Genomic DNA, 18907 nt, shown 5'->3' on the forward strand with positions numbered 1-18907 from the left:
CCGCCCTGAGCGATTCCATTTTGAACTTGAACCTTCGTATATAAGTGTTCAAGGATTTAAAATTTAAAATGGGTCTCACCGAACCGTCCGGTTTCGGTACCACAAACATTGTGGAATAGTAACTCCGTCCCTGTTGAAGAAGGGGTACCTTGACTATCACCTGCTGCGAATACAGCTTGTGAATTGCCTCCAGCACTGCCTCCCTGTCTGAGGGAGCTGTCGGCAAGGCAGATTTGAGGAAACGGCGAGGGGGAGAAGTCTCGAATTCCAGCTTGTACCCCTGAGATACTACCTGTAGAATCCAGGGATCCACCCGTGAGCGAGCCCACTGGTCGCTGAAATTCTTGAGACGGGCCCCCACCGTACCTGGCTCCGCCTGTGGAGCCCCAGCGTCATGCGGTGGACTTAGAGGAAGCGGGGGAGGACTTTTGTTCCTGGGAACTGGCTGTATGCTGCAGCTTTTACCCTCTACCTCTGCCTCTGGGCAGAAAGGACGCGCCTTTAACCCGCTTGCCTTTCTGGGGCCGAAAGGACTGTACCTGATAATACGGTGCTTTCTTTGGCTGTGAGGGAACATGGGGCAAAATGTTGATTTCCCAGCAGTAGCTGTGGAAACGAGGTCCGAGAGACCATCCCCAAACAACTCCTCACCCTTGTAAGGCAAAACTTCCATGTGCCTTTTAGAATCAGCATCACCTGTCCACTGCCGAGTTCCTGGCAGAAATGGACATTGCGTTTATTTTAGATGCCAGTCGGCAATTATCCCTCTGTGCATCTCTCATGTATAAGACTGCGTCTTTAATATGCTCTATGGTTAGCAATATAGTGTCCCTGTCTAAGGTACAGAGAATCTGACCACGCAGCTGCAGCACTGCACAGTCATGCTGAAGCAATAGCTGGTCTCAATATAATGCCTGAGTGTGTATATACAGACTTCAGGATAGCCTCCTGCATTCTATCTGCAGGCTCCTTTAGGGCGGCCGTATCCTGAGACGGTAGTGCCACCTTCTTTGACAGACGTGTGAGCGCTTTATCCACCCTAGGGGATGTCTCCCAACGTGACCTATCCTCTGGCGGGAAAGGGTACGCCATTAGTAACCTTTTAGAAATTACCAGTTTCTTATCGGGGGAAACTCACGCTTCTTCACACATTTAATTCATCAGATGGGGGAAAAACCACTGGAAGCTTTTTTCTCCCCAAACATAATACCCTTTTTTGTGGTACCTGGGATAATATCAGAAATGTGCAACACATTTTTTATTGCCGTAATCATGTAACGGGTGGCTTTATTGGACTGTACAGTAGTCTCATAGTGAGTCAGTATCCGTGTCGACATCTGTGTCTGCCATCTGAGGTAGTGGGCGTTTTAGGGCCCCTGATGGCTTTTGAGACGCCTGGGCAGGCACGGGCTGAGAAGCCGGCTGTCCCACATCTGCTATGTCGTCAAACCTTTTATGCAAGGAGTTGACACTGTCACGTAATTCCTTTCACATGTCCATCCACTCAGGTGTCGACCCCGCAGGGGGTGACATCACATTTATCGGCATCTGCTCCGCCTCCACATAAGCCTCCTCATCAAACATGTCGACACAGCCGTACCGACACACCGCACACACACAGGGAATGCTCTGACTGAGGACAGGACCCCACAAAGTCCTTTGGGGAGACAGAGAGAGAGTATGCCAGCACACACCAGAGCGCTATATAATGCAGGGATTCACACTACCCACAGTGATTTTTCCCTTATAGCTGCTATAATACACAGATTTGCGCCTAAATTTAGTGCCCCCCCTCTCTTTTTAACCCTTTGAGCCTGAAAACTACAGGGGAGAGCCTGGGCAGCTGTCTTCCAGCTGCACTGTGAAGAGAAAATGGCGCCAGTGTGCTGAGGGAGATAGCCCCGCCCCTTTTTCGGCGGACTTCTCCCGCTCTTATAATCATAATGTGGCAGGGGTATTTTACACATATATAGCTTATTAGGCTATATTATGTGTGATTTGCCACTCTTAAGGTACTCTAATTGCTGCCCAGGGCGCCCCCCCCCCCCCCCAGCACCCTGCACCCATCAGTGACCAGAGTATGTGGTGTGCACAGGGAGCAATGGCGCACAGCTGCAGTGCTGTGCGCTACCTTAATGAAGACCGGAGTCTTCTGCCGCCGATTTCCTGGACGTTCTTCTTGCTTCTGGCTCTGCAAGGGGGACGGCGGCGCGGCTCCGGGACCGGACGACCGAGGCTGGGTCTGTGTTCGATCCCTCTGGAGCTAATGGTGTCCAGTAGCCTAAGAAGCCCAAGCTAGCTGCAAGCAGGTAGGTGTAGCAGTGAGTCTGTTGCCAGCAGATCTCACTGAAAATAAAAAACCTAAAATATACTTTCTTTTCTAGGAGCTCAGGAGAGCCCCTAGTGTGCATCCAGCTCGGCCGGGCACAAAATTCTAACTGCGGTCTGGAGGAGGGTCATAGAGGGAGGAGCCAGTGCACACCAGGTAGTCCTAAAGCTTTCTTTAGTTGTGCCCAGTCTCCTGCGGAGCCGCTATTCCCCATGGTCCTTACAGAGTTCCCAGCATCCACTTAGGACGTTAGAGAAAACCCCAGTAAATTCATTTTAGCCCTTAGTCTAAATCTATTATCTAGGATCCTCTTACCACCAGTACTCACAGTTTAAAGAAAAATCTGATGCTTTGGATTTTCTGAAGGAGAGATGCAGATCCCCTTTAGTAGGGATCATTGTCTCTCTATTCTCAAGACTTTTGTCCTCCTTTTCATTAGGGTGACGCAGCCTTAGTTATTTATTTTGTAATGGAGCAGGAGCTCCCTTAGTGCCTTGTACCTCCTAGGCACAATTTTTCAAACTGAGGGATGAGGGGCGTGAAGGGGGAGGAGCTGGCTGTGCAAACAATGTTTAATTATTAGATTGTGCCACACCTCCGGTTGCAAGCTTCACACCCCTACTGTATAAGCTGTTCCAGTGTCCCCTAGTGGATGAAAGAGAAATTATGGCACTCTAAAGTGCGGCCAAAACATAATATATAAACAAAATAGATGTGTACAGATAAGTAAACTGTATGAGAACTCTGCAGATTCTGAGTACATTCTGAATAACAAATTTTAAGAAGGTCTATTCTACAATGATTTTTGTTTGTTAAAGTCTTTTCTGCGAATCCATTAGTGAACACGGATGTTGATGTATAAAGGGTTTTAGGAATATATTCTCAGACTGAAACTTCTCCCCTTCTATATTCCACTCCATGAAGGGACGTCCATTATTTTGTAATAGGTTTCACAGGCGAGAATAGAGAGTGACCGAGAAACTGCAACATTATCACTCCCCTAAACATTTAAATACGTAATCTTTTTACAGGAGAACCAGAGTGTGAGGGCAGTCAGCGTACAGTGACAGTTGTAGGAACCTTCCTAGATGGAGGGATGTAGAGGGGAGGAACCAATACCACAAATGCTAGACTGAGTAAACATCTGATCGCCTTGGTGATCTTACAACGGTCTGATACGCTGTAATGATATATCATGTCCACAATACACGATTTGCCATATGATGACAAGATATTATTACAGGATTAATGTTGTTGCACTGCATCTTATGTCATATCAACCCATTTGACATGCAGCACATCAGATGGGAAGATGCGACCACACAATTCATCAAACAATGATTTGGGGTGACACACTATACAATGGTTGATGCGAAACACTGCAGATCACAATATTGGCCAATATAGTGTATAATGCACATTCAGCTTTACAGATTGAAGATTTGTGACTGCTCCTAAGACGGCTGCCTCTACACCCCAAGGTAGCAGTGTTTCCCCAGATAGGATGAAAGAAAATCCCAATGATGCTATGGATTTACCAAAGTTGCCCTTACAAGTGGGAATGCCCCGGAAGTTGTGGTACGGTGCACCTTCCAACAAATACTAGCATCTTCTGATGCAAAACATTGTAGTTGCGTAATATATTTCCTATGCTTCATAAGTGACCAGGTCCCTAAACTTAAAATAACAGGTGCTCAGCGGAGCCAAAGGGCAGGTTTTCCCATCACAATGTAAGCCTGTCTATTTACCAAAGTACTATGGAGCTATTGCATAGTTTCCTTACATGCTGGGAACAAGGCTTCCCCCCTGGTGGAAATGCAACAGGAAAGTGCAACGTTCGATGAGGGGGCACCATCTTTTTCTTTTTCAAGACTGTGTTCAGCCAGTGAGCAGTGATGCAACGTTTTCGTTCTTTCATAGCCTATTAAGAAACAATAAAAGCTAGCTTTATAACGGAATTACCTGGCTACACAAATAATATATAAAAAAAAAAAAAAATTATATTATAATATATTATATACATACACACGCGCACACACTTGTGCATATTATCTACAGTATATATCTCAAATTAAAAGTACACTTCCTAAGCTTGGAGAAAGGCTAATTATAGGACAAAAACCATTACTAGGCAGTTCAAGAATTTCAGCTTCTGAGCCAAATTAACAAAAAAGGTTATGGTATTTAAATGTGGAACATTAAAGGTGTACTGCATATGATTACATAGACGTTCATTCTCTTAGTTCTGGACAGTTACAATAGAACTCACCTGGGCATACATGCTACTGACTTGACTTTCGCACAATAGATGAGTACAGCGGCTTGTAAGCGTAGGGTCCACAGTACCACCGTGTGTCTGTATTATCTTAGGAAAGAAAAGGGGGAAAAAAATAGTTCTTATAAAAGAAAAAAGACAACATCTCACATGTAAAAATATCTAAAACAGGACTGGCCTTCAAGGTTAACAAACTTCTGAATAAGGCATTTAGTGAAACGCTGAATTTATCAATACACAACATACATTCTCAAAATCTTCATTTCAAAAGTCTAGTTAAACTTGACATCTTGTACCGGTTCACATAATAAACATTTGTCAAACCCAAAAAACTATGCAAAGAAAACAGAAAGAGAAGAGGAGACGTACTCTTTTCCACGTTGCAAGAAGCTGCTTATCAGACATCTGCTCTGGATAATCAGCAATTGCAAACACACAGCCCATCAAGAAGCAGTCTTCAGGAACTAAAACAGAGACCAAAGTCAACAGTAAAAATTAAACATGCAATATCAGCCTTTTTGTCATTACTATATTACCCCCAAAATATTTACAATAAAGAGCAACCCATCTGGCCTACAGGTATATCACAGAACTATATTGTCTGACCAGTGGTAATAAAGACAGACTAAGGGGCTAATTCAGACCTGATCGGTGCCGTGTGTGATTGACAGGCAGAGGTGGTCGCTGGGCGGGGTCAGGCCAACGCAGGCATGGCCGGACCGTGCCGGGGTGGGTGGGCCGGGGTGGCTGCGTGACATCATATGCTGCCGCTGTGACCCGGGCAGCAACGAGTAACTTCTGGCCAAAGCGCAGGAGCTGCGCTGGCCGGGAGCTACTCCTGAAGTACAAAAGTATCGCTGCTGTGCGATGCTTTTGTACTTCTGCAACGGGGCAGCGACTGACATGCGGGACAGGCTAGCCCTGTGCGGAGTGTCCCCCTGCATGTCAGTGTGCCTCATCGTAGCTGTGCTAAATTTAGCACAGCTAAGATCAACTCTGAAATACCCCTAAGGGCCTGATTCAGGTTGGACTGCAAATTCTGCTAAGCAGCAGAAATTGCAATCCTGATGAATCCATGCTGGGGGCTGCAAATTGCAGGGCAAGGCCACCCAGCATGTTGACAGCAGCCCCCCCACTTGATCAAACAGAAATTGTGATCGCACCGCAATACGTGCTTGATCGCAGAAAGTAGGGTTGCCTCCTGTCGGCAGCAAGAGGCCCACCGTCATCTGATAGCAGCTGCTGCGTGTGACATCAAGAAGCCGCCGTGATCACCCCCACTTGGATGACGCCGCCACTGTTTTCCCGCCTCCGCAATGCTGCGTTTCTGCCTAGGAAATGGAGCATTGAAGCACCCCCCACCACCTCGTGAATGCCTCTGCCTGATTGACAGGCATTATATTGTTGTTATCTGGTTGATAATCTCTCCACAATCTTCTGGAAACTATACAGATTGAGTATCCACTCTCCAGGATCCAGAACAAGCCATAAGGCTTGCAGTTTTCTACCCCGGGATGAACATGCCTGATTTTGCAAAAACAAAAAAAACAAAACAAAGATCCTGCTGGTCTGCTTCATTGCCAGGGAACGGTGTACCAACGTATCATCTATTAAAACCATACAAGCTGTCCTTGGACTAGAACATTTAGCACCACCCATAACTCTAAAGCTTGGTATAACACTAGGCAATATTTTAAACAATAATCGCTCATCTTGACCATTCTGAGTGCTATCGTCTGTAGTATCATCCAGTGTGTAAGCACAAAATAGTTAACGATGCGCACTCCCACGTATTGTTAACTAGATGTTCCGTCGTCTGTACATGCAGGTCAATTTTGGCTATATCGTCTAAAACTGCATGTTCGAGGTAGTGGCCAGGTGACGTCACTGAATGATATCGCTAGCGATACTGTTCAGTATGTATGCACTATATCGTTTGCCCAGGAGTTCAAGGGAAAACACATACGATATTGCTAATGTATACCCAGCTTAAGGCACTGATTTAAAGCTGGGCTCCTGATAAGTTTCAGAGATCCTGCCAGCATCCACGGTCATAATTGTCTAATTCAGTGCTGCTTAAACTCTGTCCTCAAGGCACAAATACAGACCAGGTTTTAAAGGACTCCCACTACCTCACACAGAAATTGCACAACAGCACTAGATGGGGACACTAAGGAAGGATGGTAATAGAAACTGCTGGCAAAATTATTTTTACACACTTTAGAGAGAGAGATTGTTTGCCCAGGGGGTTGGCTGCGAAGGGGTGCCTTGCCTGGGATTACCTCCTTAGTTGTGTGGCCGTGGGAGTTGGTTGCCCACGGGGGGTTAGCTGCTTATTAATGTGGCTTCGGGGGTGGTGTAGTTTGCCGGGGGTAGCTGCACAGCAGTGTGACTGCGGATGGCACAAACCCAAAACACACCCACCAGAGTTTCCAGTGTGGCGACATAGAAGAGAGGAGCATAAACAGTCTGAATATACTGCAAGTATTAAAGTCCTAATGGAGGCTTCATATCTCCCTGCTTTAGTTTCCACCAACAGGATGAAGTAGAGAAGTCAATTCGCTAAATATTTTCATATTCCGAGGTAACAAAACATTTCCAGTTTAATTTTGTAAGCATGAAGTCAAAGCTACAGAAAAGCATCAGCATCTTCTGCACAGTGCTTGATTCTAATTTTTGCCAGTTGCATCTTATGCATAATGCTGTAGATGATACTCACAAAACTGAGACGCACACTTGCAGCATCTGAAGAAAGTGCATATTTGTCTCGAGCCTTTAGAGGCACCATTGAAACTTGCACCAGCCCTATGGTAGGTGTAGTTTCTACGTCTGGGTAGGGTTCCCCATGAGAGCGGGTAAGAGTCTATGGACGCAGCAGCTTTCAGAGACACACTCACATCACTTCACCCCCCCCCCCCCCCCCTTTCCCACTACTTCCCAGGATCACCAACTAAAAATCACAGACTACGCGTCCGATTCTGTACTGCGTCTGACCGCTGACAATTGCAACACATGCACAGACTTAAAACATTGGCCAACCACATGCGGTAGCAACAGTGCGTTCGACTCAGAATCAGAACCACAATGTGACCCACTTCATAAAAATCTCATCAACACTGCTCCTGAACGGACCATTAAGCATTGTTATACAATTTCTAACCAGGAGAACATCCACGGTTATGACAACAGTCACACTTTTTAATTTTGCATTAATATTCAACTTACTCTCTAGGGACGGGTCATGACCATGTAACTGCTGAGACTGAGCCGACTGTTGATTAGGTGCTTGAGGTGGCATCTGCTGAGGCATCTGGCCTAGCAGCTGCGGGGTCTGATTTTGCATTTGCCGCTGCTGTAAACGCTGAAAGTGCTGCTGTTGGAGCTGCTGTTGCATCTGCTGGAGGTTGTGTTTCTGCTGCTGCTGAGTCTGTTGACTTTGTAGTGAAGGCTGCTGAATGGCTGTCTGCTGGATCTGCGGCTGCTGCAATGCTACTTGCTGAATTTGTGATTGTTTAAGTGCTTGCTGTTGAATTTGAGATGGCTGCTGTTGAAGAGTTGCTTGCTGAATCTGTTGTTGTTGTTGTTGCTGCAGCGTTTGCTGCTGAATTTGCTGTTGCTGAAGCATAGACTGCTGCTGCATTTGTTGCTGTTTAAGTTGTTGCTGCTGGAGCTGTAGAGATTGTTGTTGCTGCTGTAGTTGCTGTTGCGTAAGAGTCTGCTGTTGCAGCATTTGTGATGGGATTTGATGCTGCTGATGGGCCTGTGTCTGAATTTGATGTTGAAGCTGAATATTGTGTGGTTGAATTTGATGTTGCTGAAGTGTCTGTTGCTGTAATTGATGCGGCTGCTGAAGTGATTGCGGCTGTACATGATGCTGCTGTTGCGGTAGGGTTTGTGCCTGAAGTGGATGTGATTGCTGTGATTGTGCCTGATGCTGCTGAATAGTCTGAGGCTGCACCTGTTGTTGAATGGTCTGTGACTGGATTTGTTGCTGCTGCAAAGTCTGGGTCTGCATTTGCTGCTGTTGTTGCTGCAGTGTATGAGACGTAATCTGCTGCTGCAAGGCGTGAGGCTGAATTTGCTGTTGTTGCAGTGCATGCTGCTGAAGTTGCTGCTTTTGCTGCATAGATAAATGCTGTATATTCTGTTGCTGAAGCTGCTGTATGCTTTGTTGAATATTCAAAGTCTGATTCTGTTGTTGAAGCGCCTGTTGCTGTAAAGCTGGCTGAAGGGCCTGTTGCTGCTGAATGCTTGTCTGAAGGCTCTGTTGTTGCTGTATTGTTTGTTGTTGCTGCTGCAATGTCTGTTGCTGTGAAGGTGTCTGCTGACGCTGAAGAATCTGCTGTATATTCTGCTGCTGCTGAAGATGTTGCTGCTGCTGTAGCTGTTGAAGCTGTTGCTGCAGTACATGCTGTTGTTGGAAATGCTGCATTGTTTGCTGTTGTGGACGATGTAGCTGTTGTTGTGAGAACTGTAGTTGAGTGAAGTGGTGCGGTTGGTTTACTTGTGAAAACTGATGCGGTGGAAACACTTGCTGGGTAATTTGTTGTTGCTGTTGCTGCTGTTGTTGCTGCTGCTGCAGTTGCATAAGTTGTTGAGGCTGAAGCTGCACCAGAGAATGGTGTTGCTGTGGCTGTTGTGGAGTCTGATGTGATTGTGGCTGTAACAAATGTTGTGTTTCTGTTGTTAAGGATTTGACTTGATTAAACAACATCGTATTTGGATGCCCTTGCTGGGAATGATTACCTTGCTGTTCTAAACTCTTGGTAGAGGCTGAAAGGCTTTGTAAGAGCTAAAACAGAATAAAAGAAATCTGTGAATCCAAAATCACCAGGCAATACATATGCTCTTAAGATTATCGTACTAGACAGGCAAAAAACACAAAAACAAAAGAATAACATAGAACTGAATAGATGGGCTTGCTAGCTTTGCACACTTTCCCAGAACCCGGATACACATCAACATGAGTGAAAAGTTCAAGGATCCACTAGCAAAGAACCTGGGCCATTTCGGAGCAGTAATTTTACTGGTGTATTCAAAAAAGGGTGTAAGTGTTCACTTTAGTTATTTAAAAGAATGTGTAAAAAATCCCAGGGAATTGGGATAAACTCACCCAACTTTTACTACATCCCAAAACAAGTCGGGTTATTCCCAGTTTGTAAAAGTGCAGATCTAGACAACATTAGTCTTTTAAATGTAAAGATACATTATTTGTCTACCAAAAGCAATGTGCATACGTAACAAGAACAAAACTCCTGACAATATTAAATGAGAGCATAGAAATGGGGGGGGGGGGGAGAGAAACAAAAAACAACTTACATGTGCTACATTTGATGGTCTATTAATCTGCTGTATATCAGCACTATTAGTAATGTTTCTAAGTGTCCTTGCTGCCGGACTACGAAAAGCCATCAGATCAGGTCTCTCTGAACCTGCTGCTCCAGGGACTGATGTAAGCAAATTGCTTCGAGCTTCGGGTGGCAGAATATTCCCTGGCACAGGTGGAACATTTGCACACAAATTAATCAGTCCTGAATCTTTGCCCTGGGGAAGCCTTCGCTTTGCAGTAGTCATCTGTGGGACCTCTGCTGGGGTCCAGTTCAAATTTCTTTCTTGCTTTTCAGGCGAGGAGTCAGAGGAGTCATCAAACATCAGTTCCTCCTTTACTTTTGAAGCACTGCTGCGCTTTGGTGAAAATTCCCGATTAGGAAAAGGAGATCCTTCACGGGATGTAATCGGACTAGATTTAGAAGAATATCTGTCCTCATCTGCGCTGCCATTTTGAGAATCTTGATCTTCATTTTCTATCTCTTCATCTTCCTCCTCCTCCTCTTCATCTTCTTCATACACTATAAGACGGGGGTGATATGGTACTTCATCTTTTCTGGTCTTCCCAGATACTGAGTCCAACACCCAGTCTGGTGTGACAATCTTAATATTCTCACGTTGATAAGCATATTCATATTTTGTCTAAGGATGACAAGAGAAATAATCACAATGAATATGGAGTTCACTATGGAAACAAGAATGACAGCAATACTACATTTATTTTTTTGAGGTTTAATTTATTTTGAAAAAACTTGTTCTTAAAATATTGTTAAAAAAGGGACTATAGTTTGTACGACATGTGGTTATTTGCAGACCAATAAAGGTTGCCATCATTAAATACAAGATAAGTAGTGACATTAAAATGTACAAATGTATGATTTTACAGATAGTCCTTACCCCTTTTGGCTCAGGAACAATTAAATGAGTACACTTTTTATTGAGACTCAGCTGACAGTCTCCACCATAAAACGTTATTAGTGCCCAGAGAGCGCTGCGGTCATCAGGTGACACCTGAGTGTAGAAAGTGGAAACATGATAGTCAAGATTTATACTGCACAATAACAAACTTTCATGGATACCATGATTGAAACAAGTCAAAAAAGGCAAGTGTGTGTGAGTAAGGCAGTTTCTTTAACACCCACCTTTCTACTTCATTAAATTCTAAAAAAACAAAAAAAAAAACAATCTGCTTTAACCAGTGTTGTATTATGTGAATGTGGGACATCGCAGTAATAGACCTCAACATCTCCACTCTTAACCTATTTGTTTAGTACAACAAATACAGACACTGCGCCTGCTGCATAGTTGGATTGCATATTCGCCTTAATTATGCTCAAAAAAAGATAGAAAGAAAACAAACCATACACATACACATATGCTCAAATACAAACCATGCTAAACAAGTACACAAAAACACAATATACGCAGACTCAGAAGAAAGCACTTATCGAATTGGCAGTTATGCAGACACTCCCATACTGTACTTGCATATGTTCTAATGTGACTCTCTCCCCCCAATACCACCTTCCAGGCTACAAAGTGTTATCATATTCACTTAACTAAGCATTAATACATACCTGCGAAAGGCATGCTGTCACGCCAAAAAATATCTGTCCAGACTCTGGAGAAAAACCATTTTCACTAATTATTTATGTTAAGAAAAATGTTAAAACATTTAGATAACTTAACTTGTGAAGAGTAAACATAAAAGGCTAGATGCATTTTTTCTAGCATCACATTCATTATTTGTATGCTGAAGCAGTTCCCAGACACACATGCTAAAGGACCTGTTTGGATGTTTTCGACCAATACTGACAAATTATTTATTAAAATCCATCGAGAATAAAGCCTATTTCAAAGAAATCTATACTAACCACTATAAGTGGGGTGATTCAATTGTTTTTGGGTGCAAATTTCGAAGGGACAAAATGTAAATGATTGTCCCGGGGCTGGCACCCATTTTTGCATGCTTGTTGCAGCTAAACCAGACTAAGGCACTGGGATCAACATGCAAAGTGCCATTTGGCCGCCCAAGCGGGACACTTTTTCACACATTTCTGCTCACCACCTGTGTCGTGACCATAGAGATTGTGAATGGGCAGGATTTAGGGGCCGGTCACATAACGTCTCCCGCGACTAATGGGATCCCGAAAGGAGCTATAATTAAATTGCTTAGTCTGTCCCTCATTAGTCAGCGTCGCTGGGGGGACACAACTGAATTGACCTCATGGTTTGCTACTCATCAGCCATAAATAATTTCATTAAGTATTATTACATTTAATTAAACTTGATCACTACCTGGTACCTCCCTTTAAGGCATGATGCACTCTTCTCATTACTACATACATGTAGACTCTACTTCTGGTGTCAACCACATACTTTGCTTTAATCAGTGTTTCAACACATCAGCACTCGCAAATCAATGTGCTTTAGGGTGGTATCAGATGGCTGATTTTGAACTATGTTTAATTTAGTTTCTTTTCTATGCAAAAAAACAAGAAAAAACAAAACACAAGTCTGTCCGAAGGTGCTGCAAACCCTCATAACATAGAAGTCAAACTGTTTTCATGGCACAAGGGAGTATATAGGGAGGTGCCCTAGACTGCAGACCCTAACTACATGTAATGAGAGGTGCTACCTAGCTGAGACTAAAGGGGGGTACACAGCGAGAGATCCATGTTTAAAATAAGCAATCCGATTGCTTAGATTTTAAGCACGGACCGCAGTGTGTATGCCCCACAGCGATAGCGATGCGCGACGCTACTGCCGGTGCTAGCAGGCACAATCTAGCACATCTCCCCCCCACCCCCCACCCCACACTCGGCACACCTCGCGCTGTGCTGAGCGGGGGTGGGGAGAGATGTGTACTGAGCACACGTCTCTCCCCATGTGTACTGCCCTTTACAGGCATATTTACTAAAGTTCATGTTTATAGAAGCAGAGATGTTGCCTAGCAACCAGATTTTATCTACTATCTTCTAGAAGGAGCTAGATAAGTTATACGCAGAACCTAATTGGTTGCTATAGGCAACATCTCCACTTCTACATACCCGAACTTTTGTAAGTATACTTCTTATAGTGCTACACAGAGAAAAGTTGCAGGTGCACTATTCAAACATTACTAATTAGAATTGTAATAAATTCTGAATTATCTTGGCCAGGCTTACGGGCTGACCCACCACAACCCATGTACCCACCTTAGAATGTTTGGAACTTACCCAATGAGGTTACCTGGACGTGGTGGGTAAGCCGATAAACCTGGCCAAGATAATGCAAAACATATAACAATTCTAATTATTAATGTTTGAATAGTGCACCGCCATCTTTCTCTTTGTGTATGGCACAGGGGAGCCAAGATACGTGATAGTATGTTGACGGAATTGCGCATTATTATCAGCTAATTTGTACCAGGGATAGGGCTTGTGCAAGTGGGTGATGTTGGGTCAAACCAAGCGTATGAACAGGTGGGCGAACTGTGCAGGACATTGCATTCATATCACTATCTGTTTTTAGATCTGCGAACATAGGGGGTCATTCTGACCCGATCGCACGCTGCAGTTTATCGCAGCGGTGCATTCGGGTCAGAACTGCGAATGCGCCGGTGCTTGCCAGACAGCCGAAGGCCGTCGATGCTATACAATCGCCTCTGTCTGATTGACAGGCAGAGGCAGTCGCTGGGCGGGGGCACGGTCATGGGCGCTGTGCGATGCTTTTGCACTTCTGCAGGGGGGGGGGGGGGGGGGGCACTGACAAGCGGGGCGGGATAGCCCTGTGCTGGGCGCCCCCCCCCCCCGCATGTCTATGGTCATGATCGTAGCCCCGCAGAATGTTGCAGGGCTACGATCATCTCGGAATCACCCCCATAATGAGGGAGCAATTACGTCCGTCCGCCTTGCGTTCAACTATACATAAGCCCAGAAAGGTTTAATTTGCACACACAGAATTGCAGAGAATAGTAAATGAATCTGCCAGTTACATACTGAAGTTGTAATACTGATTTTACTATTTGAATATACGGTTTTGGCTTTTACTGTACCAGCATCAAACTTTGCAAATCAGTTCTCTAAACTAAGGAAAAAAATGGTGATGGGGTGAAGAGACGAAACATTAGACAATGGTATAAAGCAAAGTTTTTGATCTGCATCAGTGGAGAACTCCTGATCTAATCTATGTCACTTTCAAGTAAAGTCTAACAAGTCCAACATTTGTGAATTGTAACAGGAAAAACAGAATTAAACAAGGCCATGAATGTAAACTAAAAACACAATCCACTTATAAATGAGAACAGCAATTTAAAGGATACGGAAGACGAACTCCACATCGAACAGATAATATGACCCACGAGGGCTGTAGGAGAAAAAAAGTAATTAGAGCTCTTGCAGAATACACGGTTCACTAAAGTATTACAAAAAGCCGAATCTAGCAGTACACTGTAGCACAGTACGATTTTTATAGAGTTTTAGAAAAAAAATATTAAATAACTTTTTGACTATATAGTACCAACTACTATTACTTCAAAAAAGACCCACAACTTCTTGTAATCCAAATTGATCATTAAAATATATTTGTTACTTAAGAAAGGGAACTTGGTTCAACAACGGGTGACAATGTTTCAAGGAAATCGTGTATTAAAAATAAGATTTTACTTACCGGTAAATCTATTTCTCGTAGTCCGTAGTGGATGCTGGGGACTCCGTAAGGACCAAGGGGAATAGACGGGTTCCGCAGGAGACAGGGCACTTTAAGAAAGAATTTGGATACTGGTGTGCTCTGGCTCCTCCCTCTATGTCCCTCCTCCAGACCTCAGTTAGAGAAACTTTGCCCGGAAGAGCTGACAGTACAAGTAAAGGATTTTGGAATCCAGGGCAAGACTCATACCAGTCACACCGTATAACTTGTGATAAACTTACCCAGTTAACAGTATGAACAACAATAGAGCATCAGATCAACCCTGATGCAACTATAACATTACCCTTATGTAAGCAATAACTATATACAAGCATTGCAGAAGAAGTCCTCACTTGGGACGGGCGCCCAGTATCCACTACGGACTACGAGAAATAGATTTACCGGTAAGTAAAATCTTATTTTCTCTAACGTCCTAGTGGATGCTGGGGACTCCGTAAGGACAATGGGGATTATACCAAAGCTCCCAAATGGGCGGGAGAGTGCGGATGACTCTGCAGCACCGAATGAGCAAACACAAGGTCCTCCTCAGCCAGGGTATCAAACTTGTAGAACTTTGCAAAAGTGTTTGAACCCGACCAAGTAGCTGCTCGGCAAAGCTGTAATGCCGAGACCCCTCGGGCAGCCGCCCAAGAAGAGCCCACCTTCCTTGTGGAATGGGCTTTCACTGATTTTGGATGCGGCAATCCAGCCGCAGAATGAGCCTGCTGAATCGTGTTACAGATCCAGCGAGCAATCGTTTGCTTTGAAGCAGGAGCACCCAGCTTGTTGGGTGCATACAGGATAAACAGCGACTCAGTTTTCCTGACTCTAGCCGTTCTGGCTACATAAACCTTCAAAGCCCTGACCACATCTAGTAACTCGGAATCCTCCAAGTCACGAGTAGCCACAGGCACCACAATAAGTTGGTTCATATGAAAAGAGGACACCACTTTTGGCAGAAATTGCGGACGGGTCCGCAATTCTGCCCTGTCCATATGGAAAACCAGATAGGGGCTTTTATGTGACAAAGCCGCTAATTCTGACACACGCCTAGCTGAAGCCAAGGCTAACAGCATGACCACCTTCCACGTGAGAAATTTTAACTCCACGGTTTTAAGTGGCTCAAACCAGTGTGACTTCAGGAAATTCAATACCACGTTAAGATCCCAAGGTGCCACTGGAGGCACAAAAGGGGGCTGAATATGCAGCACTCCCTTTACAAAAATCTGAACTTCAGGTAGAGAAGCCAGTTCTTTTTGAAAGAAAATGGATAGGGCCGAAATCTGGACCTTAATGGAACCCAATTTTAGGCCCAAAGTCACTCCCGACTGTAGGAAGTGAAGGAAACGGCCCAGCTGGAATTCCTCCATAGGGGCATTCCTGGCCTCACACCAAGCAACATATTTTTGCCATATACGGTGATAATATTTAGCCGTCACGTCCTTCCTAGCCTTTATCAGCGTAGGAATAACCTCATCCGGAATGCCTTTTTCTGCTAGGATCCGGGGTCCAACCGCCATGCCGTCAAACGCAGCCGCGGTAAGTCTTGGAACAGACAGGGCCCCTGTTGCAACAAGTCCTGTCTTAGAGGCAGAGGCCATGGGTCCTCTGTGAGCATTTCTTGCAGCTCTGGATACCAAGTCCTTCTTGGCCAATCCGGAACAATGAGTATTGTTCTCACTCCTCTTTTTCTTATGATTCTCAGCACCTTGGGTATGAGAGGAAGAGAAGGAAATACATAGACCGACCGGAACACCCACGGTGTCACTAGTGCGTCTACAGCTATCGCCTGAGGGTCTCTTGACCTGGCGCAATACCTCTAGCTTTTTGTTGAGGCGGGATGCCATCATGTCTACTTGTGGCAGTTCCCACCGACTTGCAATCTGCGCGAAGACTTCTTGATGAAGTCCCCACTCTCCCGGGTGGAGGTCGTGCCTGCTGAGGAAGTCTGCTTCCCAGTTGTCCACTCCCGGAACGAACACTGCCGACAGTGCTCTTACGTGATTCTCCGCCCAGCAAAGAATTCTGGTGGCTTCCGCCATCGCCACCCTGCTCCTTGTGCCGCCTTGGCGGTTTACATGAGCCACTGCGGTGATGTTGTCTGACTGAATCAGCATCGATCGGTCGCGAAGTAGGGTCTCCGCTTGACGTAGGGCGTTGTATATGGCCCTTAGTTCCAGGATATTGATGTGAAGGCAAGTCTCCTGACTTGACCACAGACCTTGGAAACTTCTTCCCTGAGTGACTGCTCCCCACCCTCGGAGGCTTGCGTCCGTGGTCACCAGGACCCAGTCCTGAATGCCGAATCTGCGGCCCTCGAGAAGGTGAGCACTCTGCAGCCACCACAGGAGAGACACCCTGGCCCTGGGGGATAGGGTGATCAGCCGATGCATTTGTAGATGTGATCCGGACCGCTTGTCCAACAGATCCCATTGAAAGGTCCTCGCATGGAACCTGCCGAAGTATGATACCACCATCTTTCCCAGGACTCGCGTGCAGTGATGCACCGACACCTGTCTTGGTTTTAATAGGTCTCTGACCAGTGTCATGAGCTCCTGAGCCTTCTCCATCGGAAGATAAACCCTCTTCTGGCCTGTGTCCAGAATCATGCCCAGGAAGGGCAGACGAGTCGTAGGAATCAACTGCGACTGACGAGTCGTAGGAATCAACTGCGACTTTGGAATATTTAGAATCCAGCCGTGCTGTTGTAACACTTCCCGAGAGCGTGCTACGCTGATCAGCAACTGCTCTCTGGACCTCGCCTTTATGAGGAGATCGTCCAAGTATGGGATAATTGTGACTCCTTGCCGTTGCAGGAGCACCATCATTTCCGCCATTACCTTGGTAAATATTCTCGGTGCCGTGGAGAGACCAAACGGCAACGTCTGGAATTGGTAATGACAATCCTGTACCACAAATCTGAGGTACTCCTGATGAGGTGGATAAATGGGGACATGAAGGTAAGCATCCTTTATGTCCAGAGACACCATAAAATCCCCCCCTTCCAGGCTTGCGATGACCGCTCTGAGCGATTCCATCTTGAACTTGAACCTTTTCAGGTATATGTTCAGGGATTTTAAATTCAATATGGGTCTGACCAAACCGTCCGGTTTCGGTACCACAAACATGGTCGAATAGTAACCCCTTCCTTGTTGAAGGAGGGGAACCTTGACCACCACCTGCTGAAGATACAATTTGTGAATTGCAGCCAACACTATTTCCCTCTCTAAGGGGGAAGCTGGCAGGGCCGATTTGAGGTAACGGTGAGGGGGCATCTCTTCGAATTCCAGCTAGTATCCCTGAGACACAATCTCTATAGCCCAGGGATCCACCTGGGAGTGAACCCACTTGTGGCTGAAATTTTGGAGACGCGCCCCCACCGGGCCTAGCTCCGCCTGTGGAGCCCCAGCGTCATGCGGTGGATTTAGTGGAAGCCGGGGAGGACTTCTGTTCCTGGGAACTAGCTGTATTGTACAGCTTCTTTCCTCTACCCCTGCCTCTGGCAAGAAAGGACGCACCTCGGACTTTCTTGCCTTTTTGTGATCGAAAGGACTGCATTTGGTAATACGGTGCTCTCTTAGGTTGTAAGGGAACATATGGTAAAAAATTTGACTTTCCAGCCGTAGCTGTGGAGACCAGGTCCGAGAGACCCTCCCCAAACAACTCCTCACCCTTGTAAGATAAAACCTCCATGTGCCTTTTTGAGTCGGCTACGCCTGTCCATTGCAGAGTCCACAGGACCCTTCTGGCAGAAATCGACATTGCATTTATTCTAGAGCCCAGTAGGCTAATGTCTCTTTGAGCATCTCTCATATATAGGACAGAGTCTTTTATATGCCCCAGGGTCAGTAATATAGTATCCTTGTCCAAGGTATCAAGTTCCTCAGATAAGGTATCCATGCTGCTACAGCACTACACATCCAGGCCGACGCAATCGCCGGCCTTAGTAAGGTACCTGAATGTGTATAAATGGACTTCAGGGTACCCTCCTGCTTTCTATCCCCAGCATCTTTTAGGGTGGCCGTATCCTGTGACGGCAGGGCTACCCTCTTGGATAAGAGTGTTAAAGCTTTGTCTACCCTAGGGGAGGATTCCCAGCGTAACCTGTCCGTTGGCGGGAAAGGATACGCCATAAGCATCCGTTTGGAAATCTGCAGTTTTTTATCTGGAGATTCCCAAGCCTTTTCACATAACTCATTTAGCTCATGTGAAGGGGGAAAGGTCACATCCTTCATTGCTATAATCATATAACGGATGGCTTTAGCCAATTTAGGCTGTAACTTTGCATCATCGCAATCGACACTGGA

General features: G+C 45.5%; 1 protein-coding gene across 3 annotated transcripts in view; it reads right to left on the minus strand.

The window, feature by feature from the left end:
* The window catches only part of PAXIP1 (PAX interacting protein 1), a 118927-nt gene that overhangs the window by 82311 nt on the left and 17709 nt on the right, over nucleotides 1-18907 (minus strand). For all 3 annotated transcript variants that reach the window (XM_063921876.1, XM_063921875.1, XM_063921874.1), the window contains 8 exons: nucleotides 14236-14279; nucleotides 11510-11573; nucleotides 10830-10943; nucleotides 9924-10574; nucleotides 7830-9396; nucleotides 4974-5068; nucleotides 4599-4694; nucleotides 4113-4250 (listed from right to left, as the gene is read on the minus strand). In XM_063921876.1, the coding sequence (XP_063777946.1) occupies nucleotides 4113-4250; nucleotides 4599-4694; nucleotides 4974-5068; nucleotides 7830-9396; nucleotides 9924-10574; nucleotides 10830-10943; nucleotides 11510-11573; nucleotides 14236-14279 (2769 nt within the window). The remainder of the gene's footprint in view (nucleotides 1-4112; nucleotides 4251-4598; nucleotides 4695-4973; nucleotides 5069-7829; nucleotides 9397-9923; nucleotides 10575-10829; nucleotides 10944-11509; nucleotides 11574-14235; nucleotides 14280-18907) is intronic.

The sequence above is a fragment of the Pseudophryne corroboree genome, chromosome 5 (assembly GCF_028390025.1).
Source record: "Pseudophryne corroboree isolate aPseCor3 chromosome 5, aPseCor3.hap2, whole genome shotgun sequence".
NCBI lineage: Eukaryota > Metazoa > Chordata > Amphibia > Anura > Myobatrachidae > Pseudophryne > Pseudophryne corroboree.